General features: G+C 41.1%; 1 protein-coding gene across 1 annotated transcript in view; it reads left to right on the forward strand.

The window, feature by feature from the left end:
• CD84 (CD84 molecule) overlaps nucleotides 1–16,244 on the forward strand; it is a 36,073-nt gene extending 19,829 nt beyond the window's left edge. Inside the window, exons 2-6 of the mRNA XM_061185835.1 lie at nucleotides 10,515–10,766; nucleotides 11,159–11,278; nucleotides 13,349–13,446; nucleotides 14,372–14,434; nucleotides 16,146–16,244. Of these exons, the coding sequence (XP_061041818.1) occupies nucleotides 10,515–10,766; nucleotides 11,159–11,278; nucleotides 13,349–13,446; nucleotides 14,372–14,434; nucleotides 16,146–16,211 (599 nt within the window). The 3' untranslated portion in view covers nucleotides 16,212–16,244. The remainder of the gene's footprint in view (nucleotides 1–10,514; nucleotides 10,767–11,158; nucleotides 11,279–13,348; nucleotides 13,447–14,371; nucleotides 14,435–16,145) is intronic.
• The last annotated feature ends 917 nt before the right edge of the window (nucleotides 16,245–17,161 follow it).

A 17,161-nucleotide genomic window follows, 5' to 3' on the forward strand; every position in this document is an offset into this window, starting at 1 on the left:
TACGGGAGTTCCCATATGCACCCTGCCTCTTACGACATACATAGCCTCCTACATTATCTACATCCCCCACCAGAGTGATACATTTATTACAATTAATAATGTACATTGATACATCATTAGCAACCAAAGTCCACAGTTTACATTAGGGTTCACTCTTGATGTTATACATTCTATGGGTAATGACAAATATATAATGACATTTATCCACCATGACAGTATCATTCAGAATAGTTTCACTGCCCTAAAATCCCTCTGTGTTCTGCTTATTCATCCCTCCCCCCAAGCCCTGGCAACCACTGATCTTACTGTCTCCATGGTTTTGTCTTTTTCAGAATGTCATGTGGTTGGAATCACACAGTATGTAACCCTTTCAGGTTGGCTTCTTCCACTTAGTAATATGCATTTAAGTTATCTTCGTATCTTTTCATGGCTTGATAGCTCTCTCCAGAACTTTTAAGAGTCATTTTTAGTGTTAAAAGGATTGCCAAATTATTTTGCATTCCCACCAAAAATGTATGAATGATCAGTATCTCCACATCCTCACAGCATTTAGTGTTGTCACTGTATTTTATTTTGGTCATTCTGATGAGTGAGTAGTATAGTTCATTTTGGTTTTTAATTTTAATTTCTCCAGTAGCTAATGCAAAATGCTTTTAAAAGGTAAAATATTAGTACTGTTATTATCACTAAAATTGCCGCAATTCACTAGGAGATGTGTGTGGTGTGTTACGCAATGTTACTCAAAGCGTGGTCTGTGTGCTGGCAGCATCAGCATCACCTGGGAACTTATTGGAAATGCAAATTCTCAGGCCACAATCCTTACCATTGGTGGTGAAGCCCAGGAATCTGTGTTTTAACATTCTCTCTGGACTATTCCTGTGTGTGCTGAAGTTTGAGAAGTGCTAATCTAGAACTGCCCTGTCCAATATGGTAGTCAGTAGCTACATGTAGCTATTAAGTATATGAAATGGGGTGAGTACAAATTGAAATGTGCTCTAAGTGTAAAATACACACTAGATTTCAAAGTCTTAGCATCAATAAAGAAACCCATAAAATATCTCATTAATCAGTTTATATTGGTTCCAGGTTAAGATAACATTTTGGATATATTGAGTTAAATAAAATACATTATTACATCACCTGTTTATTTTCACTATTTTTATTATTATTTTTTTTAATTTTTAAAATTTATTTATTTATTTATTTTTGGCTGTGTTGGGTCTTCGTTTCTGTGAGAGGGCTTTCTCTAGTTGTGGCAAGCGGGGCCCACTCTTCATCGCAGTGCGCAGACCTCTCACTATCGCGGCCTCTCTTGTTGCGGAGCACAGGCTCCAGACGCGCAGGCTCAGTAATTGTGGCTCACGGGCCCAGTTGCTCCGTGGCATGTGGGATCTTCCCAGACCAGGGCTCGAACCCGTGTCCCCTGCATTGGCAGGCAGATTCTCAACCACTGCGCCACCAGAGAAGCCCCTATTTTCACTATTTTTAATGTGGCTATTAGAAAAATTTAAATTACATAAGTGATTAACATTTTATTTCAGCACTAATTTCTAGCATAGAGAAATTTGAGCCATGTCTCAAGGAATTTACTGTCCATCTGCCCCACAGCAGGAAAACACAGAAATGCGACTAATAGATACAATTCAGGTATATAGTTAATCCACTAAAGTTCAAGCTCCATAAAGGCAGAGACTGGTATATGATACACTTCATGTCCCCAGCTCCTACCTTGCCGGGCACATAGTGGGTGCTGCAGAAGTATTTGTTGAATGAAAAAATGAATTAATCATAATAGTCCCAGGTCCTAATACAGTGCCTGCGCAATTGTAAGTGCTCAATTAGTATAGCATAATTCAATTGGGTTGCATCTGGATAGGACGCATACTGTAAAGAACATTAATGTTAGAATTAGAACCCTTGCCAACTGTGTGACCTTGGGCAAGTTGTTTACCTTGTCTGGGCCTAAATTTCCTTATCTATAGAATGTAGATTGTAATAGATGGGATTAATTGAGATAGTGTTAGTTGAGCTCCTAGTACAGTGCAAGCCTTAAAGTAGATGCTCAATAACTAGCTGTTGTTATTAATTTTTTAACCCTTGTCCCCTTTTTAGATTCTAGTTAGGAAGAACTTCCTAGATGAAGAAGGCTCTGAACTGGGCATGAGCGACAGAGTCAAAGAACCGTACCCAAGTGTGGACACTTCAGAAAATATCTGACTCATTCAAGAACTATGGTTGAGAAAATAAAGAGGGCATTCAATTTTATGATGTTTGTTTTCATCCCTTTATATGTTTAGTTTTACCCACTCAGTCTTTAGGGGGTGTTATACCATCTGCAATTAGGGCAGACTACTGTAAAATCTTAGAGAAAGCCCATACAACAAAATCTGCACTTTTTGGGTAGTTAGCTGAGAAGATAAAGAGAAAGAAACTGACATTTAATGAACACTATCTATTTGTATGGCATTCTACCACCTAATTTTTAAAAATACATAAAGATTATACATATTTAGGCAATATATGCACAAACAGAGCAAAAGATAATACAGTGAAATGCAACTCTTCCTTTTCAGAGGCAGTCACTATTGCCAGTTTATTTTGCTTCTTCAGTAGAAAATTAAAGTACATGTAAGCATAGATAGATTGATGTTGGATAGATAGATAGATAGATAGATAGATAGATAGATGATAGATGGATAGTAGAGTGGTCTTTATATATAATAGCTCATCTAATCCTCACAACCACCCTAGCTAGAGAAAATTGTTGTCCCCGTGTTATAATTGAGGAAACCAAAGCTCAGTGCAGCTGGATACCTTCTCCACCATTCCATAGTTAGAGAACAGTGGAGCCTGGATTCTGAACCTGGTCTCCAATGGCTTCTCCACACTTTGACTTGGGAGGATGAAGGCCTGTCAGCCACAACCCTGACCTTCTCTGCCCATCAGCTTTATGTAGGTAACATCTGTGTTCCTGCAGAGAAAAATGAGATGGAATCCTATTCTTCACCACTATCCCCCACCTTGACACCCACAACAAAAAAAGTCTTTCTAAAAATAAGTGAACAACAAGCAGAGACTTAAACACTGTTGCAAATCAAGTTTCTACAGAAACACACACACCATTTGGTTCCTTTTTCACTATACATATCTGTATCTATCACTGTTATAGCTAATCAAGGTCTTTACTCCAAACTTGTTTAGAAGTTCTTTGGCAAGTTATCACTAATTCTGATCTGGAATGGTTCCCTCTAAGAGACTCTTAGGACCAGAGTATCTGGTTAGGTTGGAATCAAAGACTTTACAGCTCTTAGTTCCCATGTTCTACTCCCTCACAGGTACAGACAAATGGTTCCTATATTTACAGTGCTGAATTTATTGCCTTTACAGACTCCACATTAATTAGAAAGTTAGGTGCCAGTTCCTTCCTCTATTTCCTCCCTCACATGGCAATGGTGGGAGGAGCAAACCACATTGCAGTGGTTTTGACAAGAATGAACTAAACTTATCAGCTCTGAAAGTGGTCCTTTTCTTATCTCCTGGTAAAAGGTTTTTCCTTTCCTTCTGCCAGCTCCAGATCTAGCTATTGCCTCAACTTAAATATAACTGGTTTTTTGGTAACCCTTTACTACCTACAACTTTTATCATTTACTTTTTCATTGCTTTAGTAAAAACATTTTTTAAAATGAACTTTTTCTTTTTTCTTTTTGAACATCGTTATTGGAGTATAATTGCTTCACAATGGTGTGTTAGTTTCTGCTTTATAACAAAGTGAATCAGCTATACATATACATACATCCCCATATCTCTTCCCTCTTGTGGCTCTCTCCCACCTTCCCTAACCCACCCCTCTAGGTGGTCACAGAGTACCGAGCTGATCTCCCTGTGCTATGTGGCTGCTTCCCACTAGCTATCTATTTTACATTTGGTAGTGTATATATGTCCATGCCACTCTCTCACTTCGTCCCAAGCTTACCCTTCCCCCTCCCTGTATCCTCAAGTCCATTCTCTACGTCTGAACCTTTATTCTTTTCCTGCCCCTAGGTTCTTAAGAACCATTTATTTATTATTTATTTTTTAAATTCCATATATATGTGTTGGCATACGGTATTTGTTTTTCTCTTTCTGACTTACTTCACTCTGTATGACAGTCTCTAGGTCCATCCACCTCACTACAAATAACTCAATTTCGTTTCTTTTTATGGCTGAGTAATATTCCATTGTATATATGTGTCACATCTTCTTGATCCGTTCATCCAATGATGGACACTTAGGTTGTTTCCATGTCCTGGCTATTGTAAATAGAGCTGCAATGAACATTTTGGTACATGACTCTTTTTGAATTATGGTTTTCTCAGGGTATATGCCCAGTAGTGGGATTGCTGGGTCATATGGTAGTTCTATTTTTAGTTTTTTGAGGAACCTCCATACTGTTCTCCATAGTGGCTGTATCAATTTACATTCCCACCAACAGTGCAAGAGTGTTCCCTTTTCTCCACACCCTCTCCAGCATTTATTGTTTGTAGATTTTTTTGATGATGGCCACTCTGACTGGAGTGAGGTGATACCTCATTGTAGTTTTGATTTGCATTCCTCTAATGATTAGTGATGTTGAGCATTCTTTCATGGGTTTGTTGGCGATCTGTATATCTTCTTTGGAGAAATGTCTATTTAGGTCTTCTGCCCATTTTTGAATTGGGCTGTTTGTTATTTTGATATTGAGTTGCATGAGTTGCTTGTATGTTTTGGAGATTAATCCTTTGTCAGTTGCTTCATTTGCAAATATTTTCTCCCATTCTGAGGATTGTCTTTTCGTCTTAATAGTTTCCTTTGCTGTTCAAAATCTTTTAAGTTTCATTAGGTCCCAATAGTTTATTTTTGTTTTTATTTCCATTTCTGTAGGAGGTGGGTCAAAAGGACCTTGCTATGATTTATGTCATAGAGTGTTCTGCCTATGTTTTCCTCGAAAGTTTTATAATGTCTCTCCTTACACTTAGATCTTTAATCCATTTTGAGTTTATTTTTGTGTATGGTGTTAGGGAGTGTTCTAATTTCATTCTTTTACATGTAGCTGTCCAGTTTTCCCAGCACCACTTATTGAAGAGGCTGTCTTTTCTCTACTGTATATTCTTGCCTCCTTTGTCAAAGATAAGGTGACCATATGTGCATGGGTTTATCTCTGGGCTTGCTATCCTGTTCCATTCATCTATATTTCTGCTTCTGTGCGAGTACCATACTGTCTTAATTACTGTAGCTTTGTAGTATAGTCTGAAGTCTGGGAGCCTGATTCCTCCAGCTCCGTTTTTCTTTTCTGAAGATTGCTTTGGCTATTTGGGTCTTTTGTGTTGCAGTACAAATTGTGAAAAAATTTTTTCTAGTTCTGTGAAAAATGCCATTGGTAATTTGATAGGGATTGCATTGAATCTGTAGATTGCTTTGGGTAGTAGAGTCATTTTCACAATGTTGATTCTTCCAATCCAAGAACATGGTATATCTCTCCATCTGTTTGTATCATCTTTAATTTCTTTCGTCAGTGTCTTATAGTTTTCTGCATACAGGTCTTTTGTCTCCTTAGGTAGGTTTATTCCTATGTATTTTATTCTTATTTTTGCAATGGTAAATGTGAGTGTTTCCTTAATTTCTCTTTCAGATTTTTCATCATTAGTGTATAGGAATGCAAGAGATTTCTGTGCATTAATTTTGTATCCTGCCACTTTACCAAATTCATTGATTAGCTCTAGCAGTTTTCCAGTGACATCTTTAGGATTCTCTATGTATAGTATCATGTCATCTGCAAACAGTGACAGCTTTACTCTTCTTTTCTGATTTGGATTTCTTTTATTTCTTTTTCTTCTCTGATTGCTGTGGCTAAAACTTCCAAAACTATGTTGAATAATAGTGGTGAGAGTGGACAACCTTGTCTTCTTCCCACTCTTAGAGGAAATGGTTTCAGTTTTTCACCATTGAGAACTATGCTGGCTGTGGGTTTGTCATATATGGCCTTTATTATGTTGAGGTAAGTTCCCTCCATGCCTACTTTCTGGAGGGTTTTTATCATAAATGGGTGTTGAATTTTGTCAAAAGCTTTTTCTACATCTATTGAAATGATCATATGGTTTTTCTCCTTCTATTTGTTAATATGGTTTATCACATTGATTGATTTGCATATACTGAAGAATTCTTGCATTCCTGGGATAAACCCCACTTGATCATGGTGTATGATCCTTTTAATGTGCTGTTGGATTCTGTTTGCTAGTATTTTGTTGAGGATTTTTGCGTCTGTGTTCATCAGTGATATTGGCCTGTAGTTTTCTTTCTTTGTGACATCATTGTCTGGTTTTGGTACCAGGGTGATGGTGGCCTTGTAGAAGGAGTTCAGCAGTGTTCCTCCTTCTGCTATACTTTGGAAGAGTTTGAGAAGGATAGGTGTTAGCTCTTCTCTAAATGTTTGATAGAATTGGCCTGTGAAGCCATCTGGTCCTGGGCTTTTGTTTGTTGCAAGATTTTTAATCACAGTCTCAATTTCAGTGCTTGTGATTCCTTTGTTTATATTTTCTACTTCTTCCTGGATCAGTCTCAGAAGGTTGTGCTTTTCTAAGAATTTGTCCCTTTCTTCCAGGTTGTCCATTTTATTGGCGTATAGTTGCTTGTAGTAAACTCTAATTACCTTGTATTTCTGCAGTGTCAGTTATTACTTCTTTTTCATTTCTAATTTTATGGATTTGAGTCTTCCCCCTCTTTTTCTTGATGAGTCTGGCTAATGGTTTATCAATTTTGTTTATCTTCTCAAAGGACCAGCTTTTAGTTTTATTGATCTTTGCTATTGTTTCCTTCATTTCTTTTTCATTTATTTCTGATCTCATCTTTATGATTTCTTTCCTTCTGCTAACTTTGGGGTTTTTTTGTTCTTCTCTCTCTAATTGCTGTAGGTGCAAGGTTAGGTTGTTTATTTGAGATGTTTCTTGTTTCTTGAGGTAGGATTGTATTGCTATAAACTTCCCTCTTAAAACTGCTTTTGCTGCATCCCATAAGTTTTGGGTTATCGTGTTTTCATTGTCATTTGTTTCTAAGTATTTTTTGATTTCCTTTTTGATTTCTTCAGTGATCTCTTGGTTATTAAGTAGTGTATTGTTTAGCCTCCATGTGTTTGTATTTTTTACAGATTGTTTCTTATAATTGATATCTAGTCTCATAGTGTTGTGGTCGGAAAAGACACTTGATATGGTTTCAATTTTCTTAAATTTACCAAGGCTTGATTTGTGACCCAAGATATGGTCTATCCTGAAGGATGTTCCCTGAGCACTTGAGAAGAAAGTGTACTCTGCTGTTTTGGGATGACATGTCCTATAAATATCAATTAAGTCCATCTTGTTTAATGTATCATTTAAAGCTTGTGTTTTTTTTTATTTTCATTTTGGATGATGGGTCCATTGGTGAAAGTGGGGTGTTAAAGTCCCCTACTATGACTGTGTTACTGTCGATTTCCCTTTTTATGGCTGTTAGCAGTTGCCTTATATATTGAGGTGCACCTATGTTGGGTGCATAAATATTTACAATTGTTATATCTTCTTCTTGAATTGATCCCTTGATCATTATGTAGTGTCCTTCTTTGTCTCTTGTAATAGTCTTTGTTTTAAAGTCTATTTTGTCTGATATGAGAATTGCTACTCCAGCTTTCTTTTGATATCCATTTGCATGGAATATCTTTCCATCCCCTCACTTTCAATGTGTATGTGTCCCTATGTCTGAAGCGGGTCTCTTGTAGACAGCATATATAAGGGTCTTGTTTTTGTATCCATTCAGCTAGTCTATGTCTTTTGGTTGGAGCATTGAATCCATTTACATTTAAGGTAATTATTCATATATATGTTCTTGTTACCAGTTTCTTAATTGTTTTGGGTTTGTTATGGTAGGTCTTTTCCTTCTCTTGTGTTTCCTGCCTAATGAAGTTCCTTTAGCATTTGTTGTAAAGCTGGTTCAGTGGTGCTGAATTCTCTTAGCTTTTGCCTGTCTGTAAACCTTTAAATTTCTCTGTTGAATCTGAATGAGATCCTTGCTGGTTAGAGTAATCTTTGTTGTAGGTCTTTCCCTTTCACTACTTTAAATATGTCCTGCCACTCCCTTCTGGCTTGCAGAGTTTCTGCTGAAAGATCAGCTGTTAACCTTGTGGAGATTCCCTTGTATGTTATTTGTTGTTTTTCCCTTGTTGCTTGTAATATTTTTTTCTTTGTATTTAATTTTTGGTAGTTTAATTAATATGTGTCTTGCCATGTTTCTCCTTGGATTTAACCTGTATGGGACTCTCTGCACTTCCTGGACTTGATTGACTATTTCCTTTCCTGTATTAGGGAACTTTTCAACTATAATCTCTTCAAATATTTTCTCAGTCCCTTTCTTTTTCTCTTCTCCTTCTGGGACCCCTATAATTCGCATGTTGGTGTGTTTAATGTTGTCCCAGAGGTCTCTGAGACTGTCCTCAAGTCTTTTCTTTCTTTTTTCTTTATTCTGCTCTACAGTAGTTATTTCCACTATTTTACCTTCCAGGTCACTTATCCATTCTTCTGCCTCAGTTATTCTGCTATTGATTCCTTCTAGAGAATTTTAAATTTAATTTATTGTGTTGTTCAACATTGTTTGTTTGCTCTTTAGTTCTTCTAGGTCCTTGTTAAACGTTTCTTGTATTTTCTCCATTCTTCTTCCAAGATTTTGGATCATCTTTACTATCATAATTCTGAATTCTTTTTCAGGTAGACTGCCTATTTCCTCTTCATTTGTTTGGTCTGGTGGGTTTTTACCTTGCTCTTTCATCTGCTGTGTGTTTCTCTGTCTTCTCATTTTGCTTCACTTACTGTGTTTGGGGTTTCCTTTTCATAGGCTGCAGGTTCGTAGTTCCCATTGTTTACGGTGTCTGTCCCCAGCGGCTAAGGTTGGTTCAGTGGGTTGTGTAGGCTTCCTGGTGGAGGGGACTAGTGCCTGTGTTCTGGTTGATGAGGCTGGATCTTGTCTTTCTGGTGAGCACGACCGCATCTGGAGGTGTGTTTTTGGGTGCCTGTGACCTTATTATGATTTTAGGCAGCCTCTCTTCTAATGGGTGGGGTTGTGTTCCTGTCTTGGTAGTTGTTTGGCATAGGGTGTCCAGAACTGTAGCTTGCTTGTTGTTGAGTGGAGCTGGGTCTTAGCGTTGAGATGGAGATCTCTGGGAGAGCCTTCACCGTTTGATACTATGTGGAGCTGGGAGGTCTCTGGTGGACCAATGTCCTGAACTCAGCTCTCCCACCTCAGAGGCACAGACCTGACACCCAGCTGGAGCACCAAGACACTGTCAGACACACGGCTCAGAAGAAAAGGGAGAAAAAAAGGAAGAATGAAATAAAATAAAATAAAATAAAGTTATTAAAATAAAAAATAATTATTAACGATAGAAAAAACTTAAAAAGTAATAAAAAAAGAAAAAAAAGAAAGAAAGAAGAGAGCAACCAAACCAAAAAACAAATCCACCAATGATAACAAGCACTAAAATCTATACTAAAAAAAAAAAAGAAACCGGACAGACAGAACCCTAGGACAAAGCTATACAGATAAAATCACACCAAGAAACATACACATACACAGTCACAAAAAGAGGAAAAAGAAAAAAATACATATATCTTTTGGGAAGTTTGAGGTCTTCTGCCAACGTTCAGTAGGTAGGTGTTCTGTAGGAGGTTTTCCACATATAGATGTATTTCTGATGTATTTGTGGGGAGGAAGGTGACCTCCACATCTTACTCCTCCTCCATCTTGAAGGTCTCCCCACTTTCAGTGGTTTTTGTTGAGCATTTATATCCTTAACCAACATATGGTTGCAACTGATGAAGGAGCCAAAATGAGGAGTGGATAAATGCAACCAACATATATATTGGTTGATATTTTCATTTAAGTTCAGTAATAAGGAAAAAGTGATTCAACAAAGACATATATATTGGAACTTCACTTGTTCATCAATGATGTGAGCAACTTCTTTGCTGAACTGGATAGTGGTTTTCAAATACTGGAAGAACATTTCCAATTTTTTGTGTGCTATTCACAATATAATGGCTACAGACAGGATGCATTGTTACTTTAAGCTGCTTCAGTACCCTCTCCTCCATTGTTTTCTTAAGTCTAGTGTGACAATCAAGAAAGCAATAAATCAAAACCTAGTTTGCAGCATTTGCCAATTTCTTTGGTGTAAATACTCCCACTTTGGCTGATTTTAAGATCTGCAGAGTTGGGAAGACTTTGTATTGATACATCATTATAAGGGATAGATACAATAGATGTAAATAACCTCTAGAGCATAGATTATAGTAAAGTGTCCCAAAAAATTAGAAAGTAATGAGTTTTGAATATTATTAGCTTTGTTTTTAATATAATTTATTTCATTGTAAGTTTTTAACGTCCATCATGAAAATTTCTGAAAATTTGACAGTTGGCTCCCACAAGCTGGTATAGGCCAGCTCCAGCTTACCACTGGCTCATGTGTTTTCTCCTCATAGGTCGGCTTGGGAAGCCAAAAATTACTCAGAGTTTAATGACATCTGTGAATAGCACCTGCAACGTCACACTGACATGCTCTGTGGAGAAAGAAGAAAAGAATGTGACATACAGTTGGAGTCCACTGGGGGAAGAAGGCAATGTCCTTCGAGTCTTCCAGACCCCTGACAACCAAGAGCTGACTTACACGTGTACAGCATGGAACCCTGTCAGCAACAATTCTGACTCCATCTCTGCCCAGCAGCTCTGTGCAGGTAACCATCTCTGTCCATCTCTCCTGGAGTCTCAGAAATGACTCTAACCTGCTGCAAGGCCTGAATAGGCCCTAGTTCTCCAGGGGAAGATGCCTCCCTTATGCCAGGGCTGGACCCAGGGGAATTCTCTTCCCAAGAAGCCCTGGAAAAGAATCCAAAGCCTTCTGGGTGATGCCGGGCATTTCAGGGTGTTCTGAGGCAGCCTCCGCTCAGCTCCCCAATTCAGTTTCTGATCTTGACCTTTAATAGCAGGCAGTACAGTTTCCCTCGGAGCTTTGGCACTCCCCTGGAGGACACTCAATATGGATAGTGCCCCTGAATGTGGACAAGCTTGCCCAGCCTCTATGGCCTATTTCCTGAGAGTCAAGTCTCACCGCATCTTCTATTTCCAGACATCACAATGGACCTCCATACTCGCCGCATTGGGCTGCTGAGTGGGCTGGCTGTGCTCTTTCTGCTTCTAATCATTCTACCTTCAGTGATTTTGTTCCTTTTGCACAAAAGAGGACAAGGTAGGATTTTCTCAGAAGTTAAAATGTGGAAATGCACCTTCCTTCTTCCTTCTTCTTGGGACTGAAGTCATTTATCCAAGATGGGGTGGAAATGTCCTTTGTTCCAGGGAATTAGCCTTCCTAAAATCCCCAGCTCCCCACTTTACCATCTCCCAGAAAGATGGTCCCGAGGACTATATAACATTACCCTGAATGGTCTTCAAAATATGTTACTGGGATCACCAAGATGTGGTGGGCCCAGAACTTGGGTTCGAGTTTAGCACTGCCATTAACAAGCTGTGCTTCATAGGATACATGTCTTTACCTCTCTGACTCAGTGTTCTCACATGTGAAATGAGGTTTGGACTAGGTATCCAAGGTCGCTTCCAATTCCATCAAAACGGTGACCTTTGAAATGTCATTGAGGGACATGTACTAATTTTATATTCCATGGTTGTCACTAGATCCCTTTGGGTCCCTCTGGATCATTCTGTAATTGTAACCATTCTCAATTCAGAAAACCTGATCTTGGGCCCTAGGGGATCATTATACCCTCCTATTGCTCCTAACTCCGTGTCCACCCAAAATCTTGCTTTCCCACCGATCATAACAACAAGCCTGTATGTAGCGAGGCTCTACATCTGATTCCATGTTCCTGACTCTCCTTTGTGTCTGATTCCTCAGGTTCCTACTTGAAGACCTTCAGTAAGAACCCTGGTAAGTTCTCAGCCACGAGTTTCCCTGGATGATGGAAGAGATGCATTCACAGCACAAAGTACAAGCTTAGGTTAAGCCTAAGCTTGTACTTTGCAGGCAGTCTGGGGTGAAGGTGCCAGCTTGACCATTTATCAACTACCAGTTATTTTATCACTGTCTCAGTTTTCTCAGTTGTAAAATATGCATAAAAATAGGATGTGCTGCAGATACTTATTAAACGGACTTAATGAATTACACATATAAAATACTTGGCCAGTGCCTGGTACCTCGTAAGTACTCAGTTAGTGTTAGATACTGTACTTACAATCGACCAACCTGGGCTTGGTACAGAAGGAGGCATTCTGGGGGGAAAGAGTTTGTGACATGAACTGTAACTCAAATGGACTCATGATGGGGAGAAATCACACAACCTGCTCAGGCCATAGGTGATGTTCAGGGCTCCTCAAAGAAGCATCTGTCTCCAATCCCTCACAGCCTCATGGGAAGGAATAAGGGCTATTTTTTCATCTGCAAATGAGATAAGAGAGAGCACTGGGTCCGGCTCACTCACCAGGTCTGAGGCAGGGGCTGGGACAGGACTAAACTCTGAAACACTAGATCCCTGTAATATCGCTCAGCTCAGACTTGTTGTCTGCAGTTATGTTGGTGCCCTGGAATATGAAGGCCCCGAATTCTGGCTATCTCTTTTCAACTTGACCCTCAAATGTTCCATGTTAGGAGCAAAGAAAAGCAGTACACTGGGAGGAATGCCCACGAATTCTTAAAAGTAGGGACTTATCTCTCTTGTCTGCTGTTCCGTGACCTCATACATAGCTTGGCATGTGGAGAGAGCTTAACAAATCTTTGACTCTGTGAATCAGTCAAGCAACAAATATTTGTGGAGCATCTACTACAGGTCTAACATTGAGGTGGTAAAAGAAAGGTATGCACCAGAAGAGGCCAACACAGTGTATAACTAGAGAGAATCATTCTAGTCAAAAAATTAAGACCCTCATGTGAAAAGAAAACTAGCCATGCAAGACAGTGGATGCTAAGTGCCAGAGACACTAAGTAAGACCCTGGGTGGAAAAGCTACTTTCAGTGCCCACACAGGGATTGGGGAGAATCTCTTTATCTTAATGTGGACTTTGGAGCAGAAAAGAATTCCCACTGAGCTCTGGGTGAAACCTGAGCCAGGTGTCTCCCATACCACATGCCATCCCTAGAAAAGGGAAAGACAGTCAAGGATCCAAGCATCCATCTCAAGAGGATGGGAGTCATTTAACCTATTGGGGTTTTATTTCTTCATCTGAAAAAGAGAACATTAAAATAGATCACCTCGAAAAATTCATCCACATTTCACATACTGTGGTTCTATGTTTGTTTGTGACACAGATGCTGCCTCAAAAAAAACAATATACACATACATCACAGCTCCAAGAGACACCCAGACAGCAGAGCCCAGGATCTATGATGAAATCCCCCAGTCCAAGGTGAGATGATGCTACTCGTGGGTCTCCACCCACCCCCCCCCCCAGGACAGGGAGTCATGGGCAGCAGCCACAGCCAAGAGCCAGGCAGGGTCCAACCAGGAAATACCAGGTCAGGGAAATGATGCCATGAGTCTTTCTATGAGGACAAGAATGTGGCCAAGTGTCACCCCATGACAGCCTCCTGGGGTTGAAGCCTTATGCTTCCACATGAGGGCCTGGCTCCAGGTTAGATGAGAGTCATGACTAAGAGCAAAGCACCTTCTATAGGGGACCCACAACAGGGGAGTTCCTGATGTGAGGTGAGAGCTGTTATGTGGCCACTGACAGGTGAACAAGTTGCTAAGGGGGTTTCAAGGGCACAGAACTCAGAGAGGTCCCCTTGAACTTGACTTCTTGGTCTGGCTGTAGCAACAGCTTGCTTTCCTCAGGCTGATTCACTCTGTCCCACAGCTTCCCCTCTCGCCTGCCTTTTACCTGCCTGTCCCTCCCTCACCTCCACCCTGAACCAGGCTTCTACATGGTATTGCCTTTCTCTGTGTCCCCACCAGCCTGCTCTCCTAAAGTCTCCAAGGAGTGAAAGGGAAACTGAGGTCTGCCCGGTCAATCCAGCCTTGTGCTTGGACTGATAGGTCAGCTGGGTCCATAGAGCACATGGAAAGCTAAAGTTCTGACTAAGCAAGACTCAGTCTGACCCCTCCTCTTGGCTCCTGAAGATTTTGCCCAATGGCTGCCAACTGTCCCATGCTCACCTCCACCTGAACCTGATCCTCTCCAAAGCTGGATGGAACCAGAGCTGAAGCTGGAGAGGAGGCCACCTAGTGAAAGTGCAACCAGGGAGGGCTGATGGGCAGAAGCAGAAGTAAGAAGGGGGACTCATAAGATTTTGCCTGGGCTCCCTCACTGAGGGAAGATGGGTGTTTTACAGGTGTTCCCCACCAAGGAGGAGCCAGTGAACACGATTTATTCCATAGTGCAGTACTCTGATAAGGTAAAGACTTTCTGATTTTTATCCCTGTTGTCCTGTCTATTCCAACCTTTCTGCTGTATCTTGTCCATCCAACCAGGAGTCAGCTGGTTCCCTTGGGACTCTATGCTTCTCAGGATTAATTTCTGAGGCCCTTGGTCTCATTCCACACATGCACACAGCCCTACTCCCCAGGTCCATGACCATCCACAAGCTGGCCTCCATGATGCTGATCCCACACTTTATATGCAGGAGCCCCTAGGCCTCTGAACTACAGTGTGGAAACTCCAGCCTCTATAACATCCAAGGCCATTGCTAGCTCACAGTGTGGAAATTAGAAAGCAGGTGTCCCCCACTTTCCCCCTACCCTGGGCAGACACAGGCCCACACCAAGTGCACAGTAGAACACAGGTGCAAGTAGAACACAGGCTGAACCCCAGTTCCCATTTGCTCCCTTAGCAGACCCTCACAGTGTGCAACATGCCCAACCATTTGTAGAGCTCTAGTGACACTCACATTCCCTGTGCCTCAATGTCCTTCTCTCAATTATGCAAAGAGAGAAGGTAAGTCCTGATCTTTGACAGGACTTTCGGTTTGGGGAATCTGGTGAGAGGTTGATACTGTCCGAGGGTCCTCATTTCTGCTACAGTAAGGACAGCTCTGGGGTATCTGGGTGAATCAGATATTTTGGAAGTGTTTCTGTTTAATAGCTGAGCTAATAAGTAGGAAGCTTATCATGAAAGATAAATTTGAACCCGAAAGTCTCGGGGGAAAGGGATAATAATGATAACAAATGAAGAGTGGGAAGAAATATCGGGATACCAAAATGGAATGCAAGTGAATCCATGAATAAGAATTAAGAGCTGATTCTATGAGGCATCTATGAGTTGGCCAAGTAGGAAGGTCGTAAGGGAACTCAATGCACAGGTCAGTTTGAATGTAAAGATCAGCCAAGTGTCCTGGAGAACAAGATAAAAGGACCTTGACTTTCTCAGTGATCAGGAGATGAAAGGAGGGAGAAGGAAAAGAAGGAGGTGAGTGAGGAAAGAAGAGGAGGAGGGAAAAGGAAGGAGAAGCAGGAAGTGGGAAGCAAGGTGTCTGCATGTTTGAACCAGGATTGGAAAGAGAGTGGGAAGAAACAGAGAAGAAAATACAACTGGAAAAGACTAGATTTGAGGGATTAATCAGGGACTCTTGGACTGAGACATCTCAAAGTAAACCCTCTAGACAAGTTGGATGACAATTATTAATTTGGTTAATATGTAATTTAAAACCTAGGACTCTGCGAGCCAATGGGAGGGTTGTCTGCAGTATTCTAAGTAACTAAAGCATATGACAACAGTGGAGGTGACTCACCAGTACATACAGGCCAAGGTGCAGTTACTGGGGTACAGAAGGAATGAAGGCTGAACTAGGAACATGGAACGTGGGTAGCTTGAGCCTGGATGTCGCCTCAAGCCTATAATCAAAATCAATGCAAATATCCACATTCTCTACTGCTGCTTTTTTCTAGGCTAAGAAGTTGATTACCCAAGGGCTTCCAAATTGGGTGACTGGAACAGAGGTGAGGGACTCAGCAAAGGGCAAGGCCCTGCTACCCCAGTTTACCCCAGAACCAGGGAAATCTAAGGCATCTGTCTGTGCCATTTGCATGACTCTCGAGGGCTCCGTGTGGGACTGGAATTCCCTACCAGCACCTTTCAGTCAACATGTCCTCCTTCTCCCTTTTGTGCAGATGGGGAAAACCAACACTCAGGACAGCAAACCTCCTGGGACTTCAAGCTATGAAATCGTGATCTAGGCTCCCAGATGGAATTCTCCCCATGGAAACTGAGCTACAACCATACCTACTGGCAGATGCTCCAGACCTAGACTTGCTCTGCCCAGATCTTACCTGGAGATCTAAGATTAGAGATCTTACCCAGATCCCAACACGTAAGCAAAGAAGCAAACACTCTGTTGCTGGGCATAGCTCGTGCCTAGATAAGCAAATGGATGCATGCCCTTCCTGAAATCGCTCCCTTCCTGATGAATGACAAAGCAGGTCCTTTGGCACAGTGCTTCCCACCCTTCTTCACATCGCAGCACATGGAGAAAATATTTTTATGGCCTAGTGGGGTAAACAGTCAAGATTGCTCATGGCTGGAGGCTGTGTATGACCAGAGGTGATGACTCTTCCCAGCAACCCCATATGTGAAGGATCCACATTTTGCACACCTGTAATCTGCCATGACACACCACTTAGGAGCCTCTGCTCACACTCAATATATGGGAGGAGCCCTGGTGCATGGCTTCCCCAAGTCCACACAGCACCTTGGGCAGATGAGCCCCTCACTTGAGTACATGGCTTGGCGTGTAGAGTGTGGACTGCATGTCAGCCTCTGTTTGTCCCTTTGCCTGGGAAACTTTGTTCAGGGTACACCTGGCTGGACCAGCCCAACCCTATATGACTGTGTGGCATGGGAAGCCATCAGAGTTGTGGCTCTCAGCTGTGCAGACACAGTCTCCCAATAGAGTGTTGGAAAATGCTCTTTCTGTAGGAACTAGACTGCTGGGGCATTTTTCTTCAGGCTCCACTTCAGAAACCTCGTAATATATTTTTTCTGGCCACGTTTTCCTTCTATATCACTCTGTGATTGTTAATTTTATGGTCCAACTTGATTGGACCATGGGGTGCCCAGATATCTGGTTAAACATTATTCAGGCTGTGAGTGTGAGGGATGAGATAAACATTTGAATTGGTAGACTGAG

Source organism: Eubalaena glacialis, chromosome 3, assembly GCF_028564815.1.
Source record: "Eubalaena glacialis isolate mEubGla1 chromosome 3, mEubGla1.1.hap2.+ XY, whole genome shotgun sequence".
NCBI lineage: Eukaryota > Metazoa > Chordata > Mammalia > Artiodactyla > Balaenidae > Eubalaena > Eubalaena glacialis.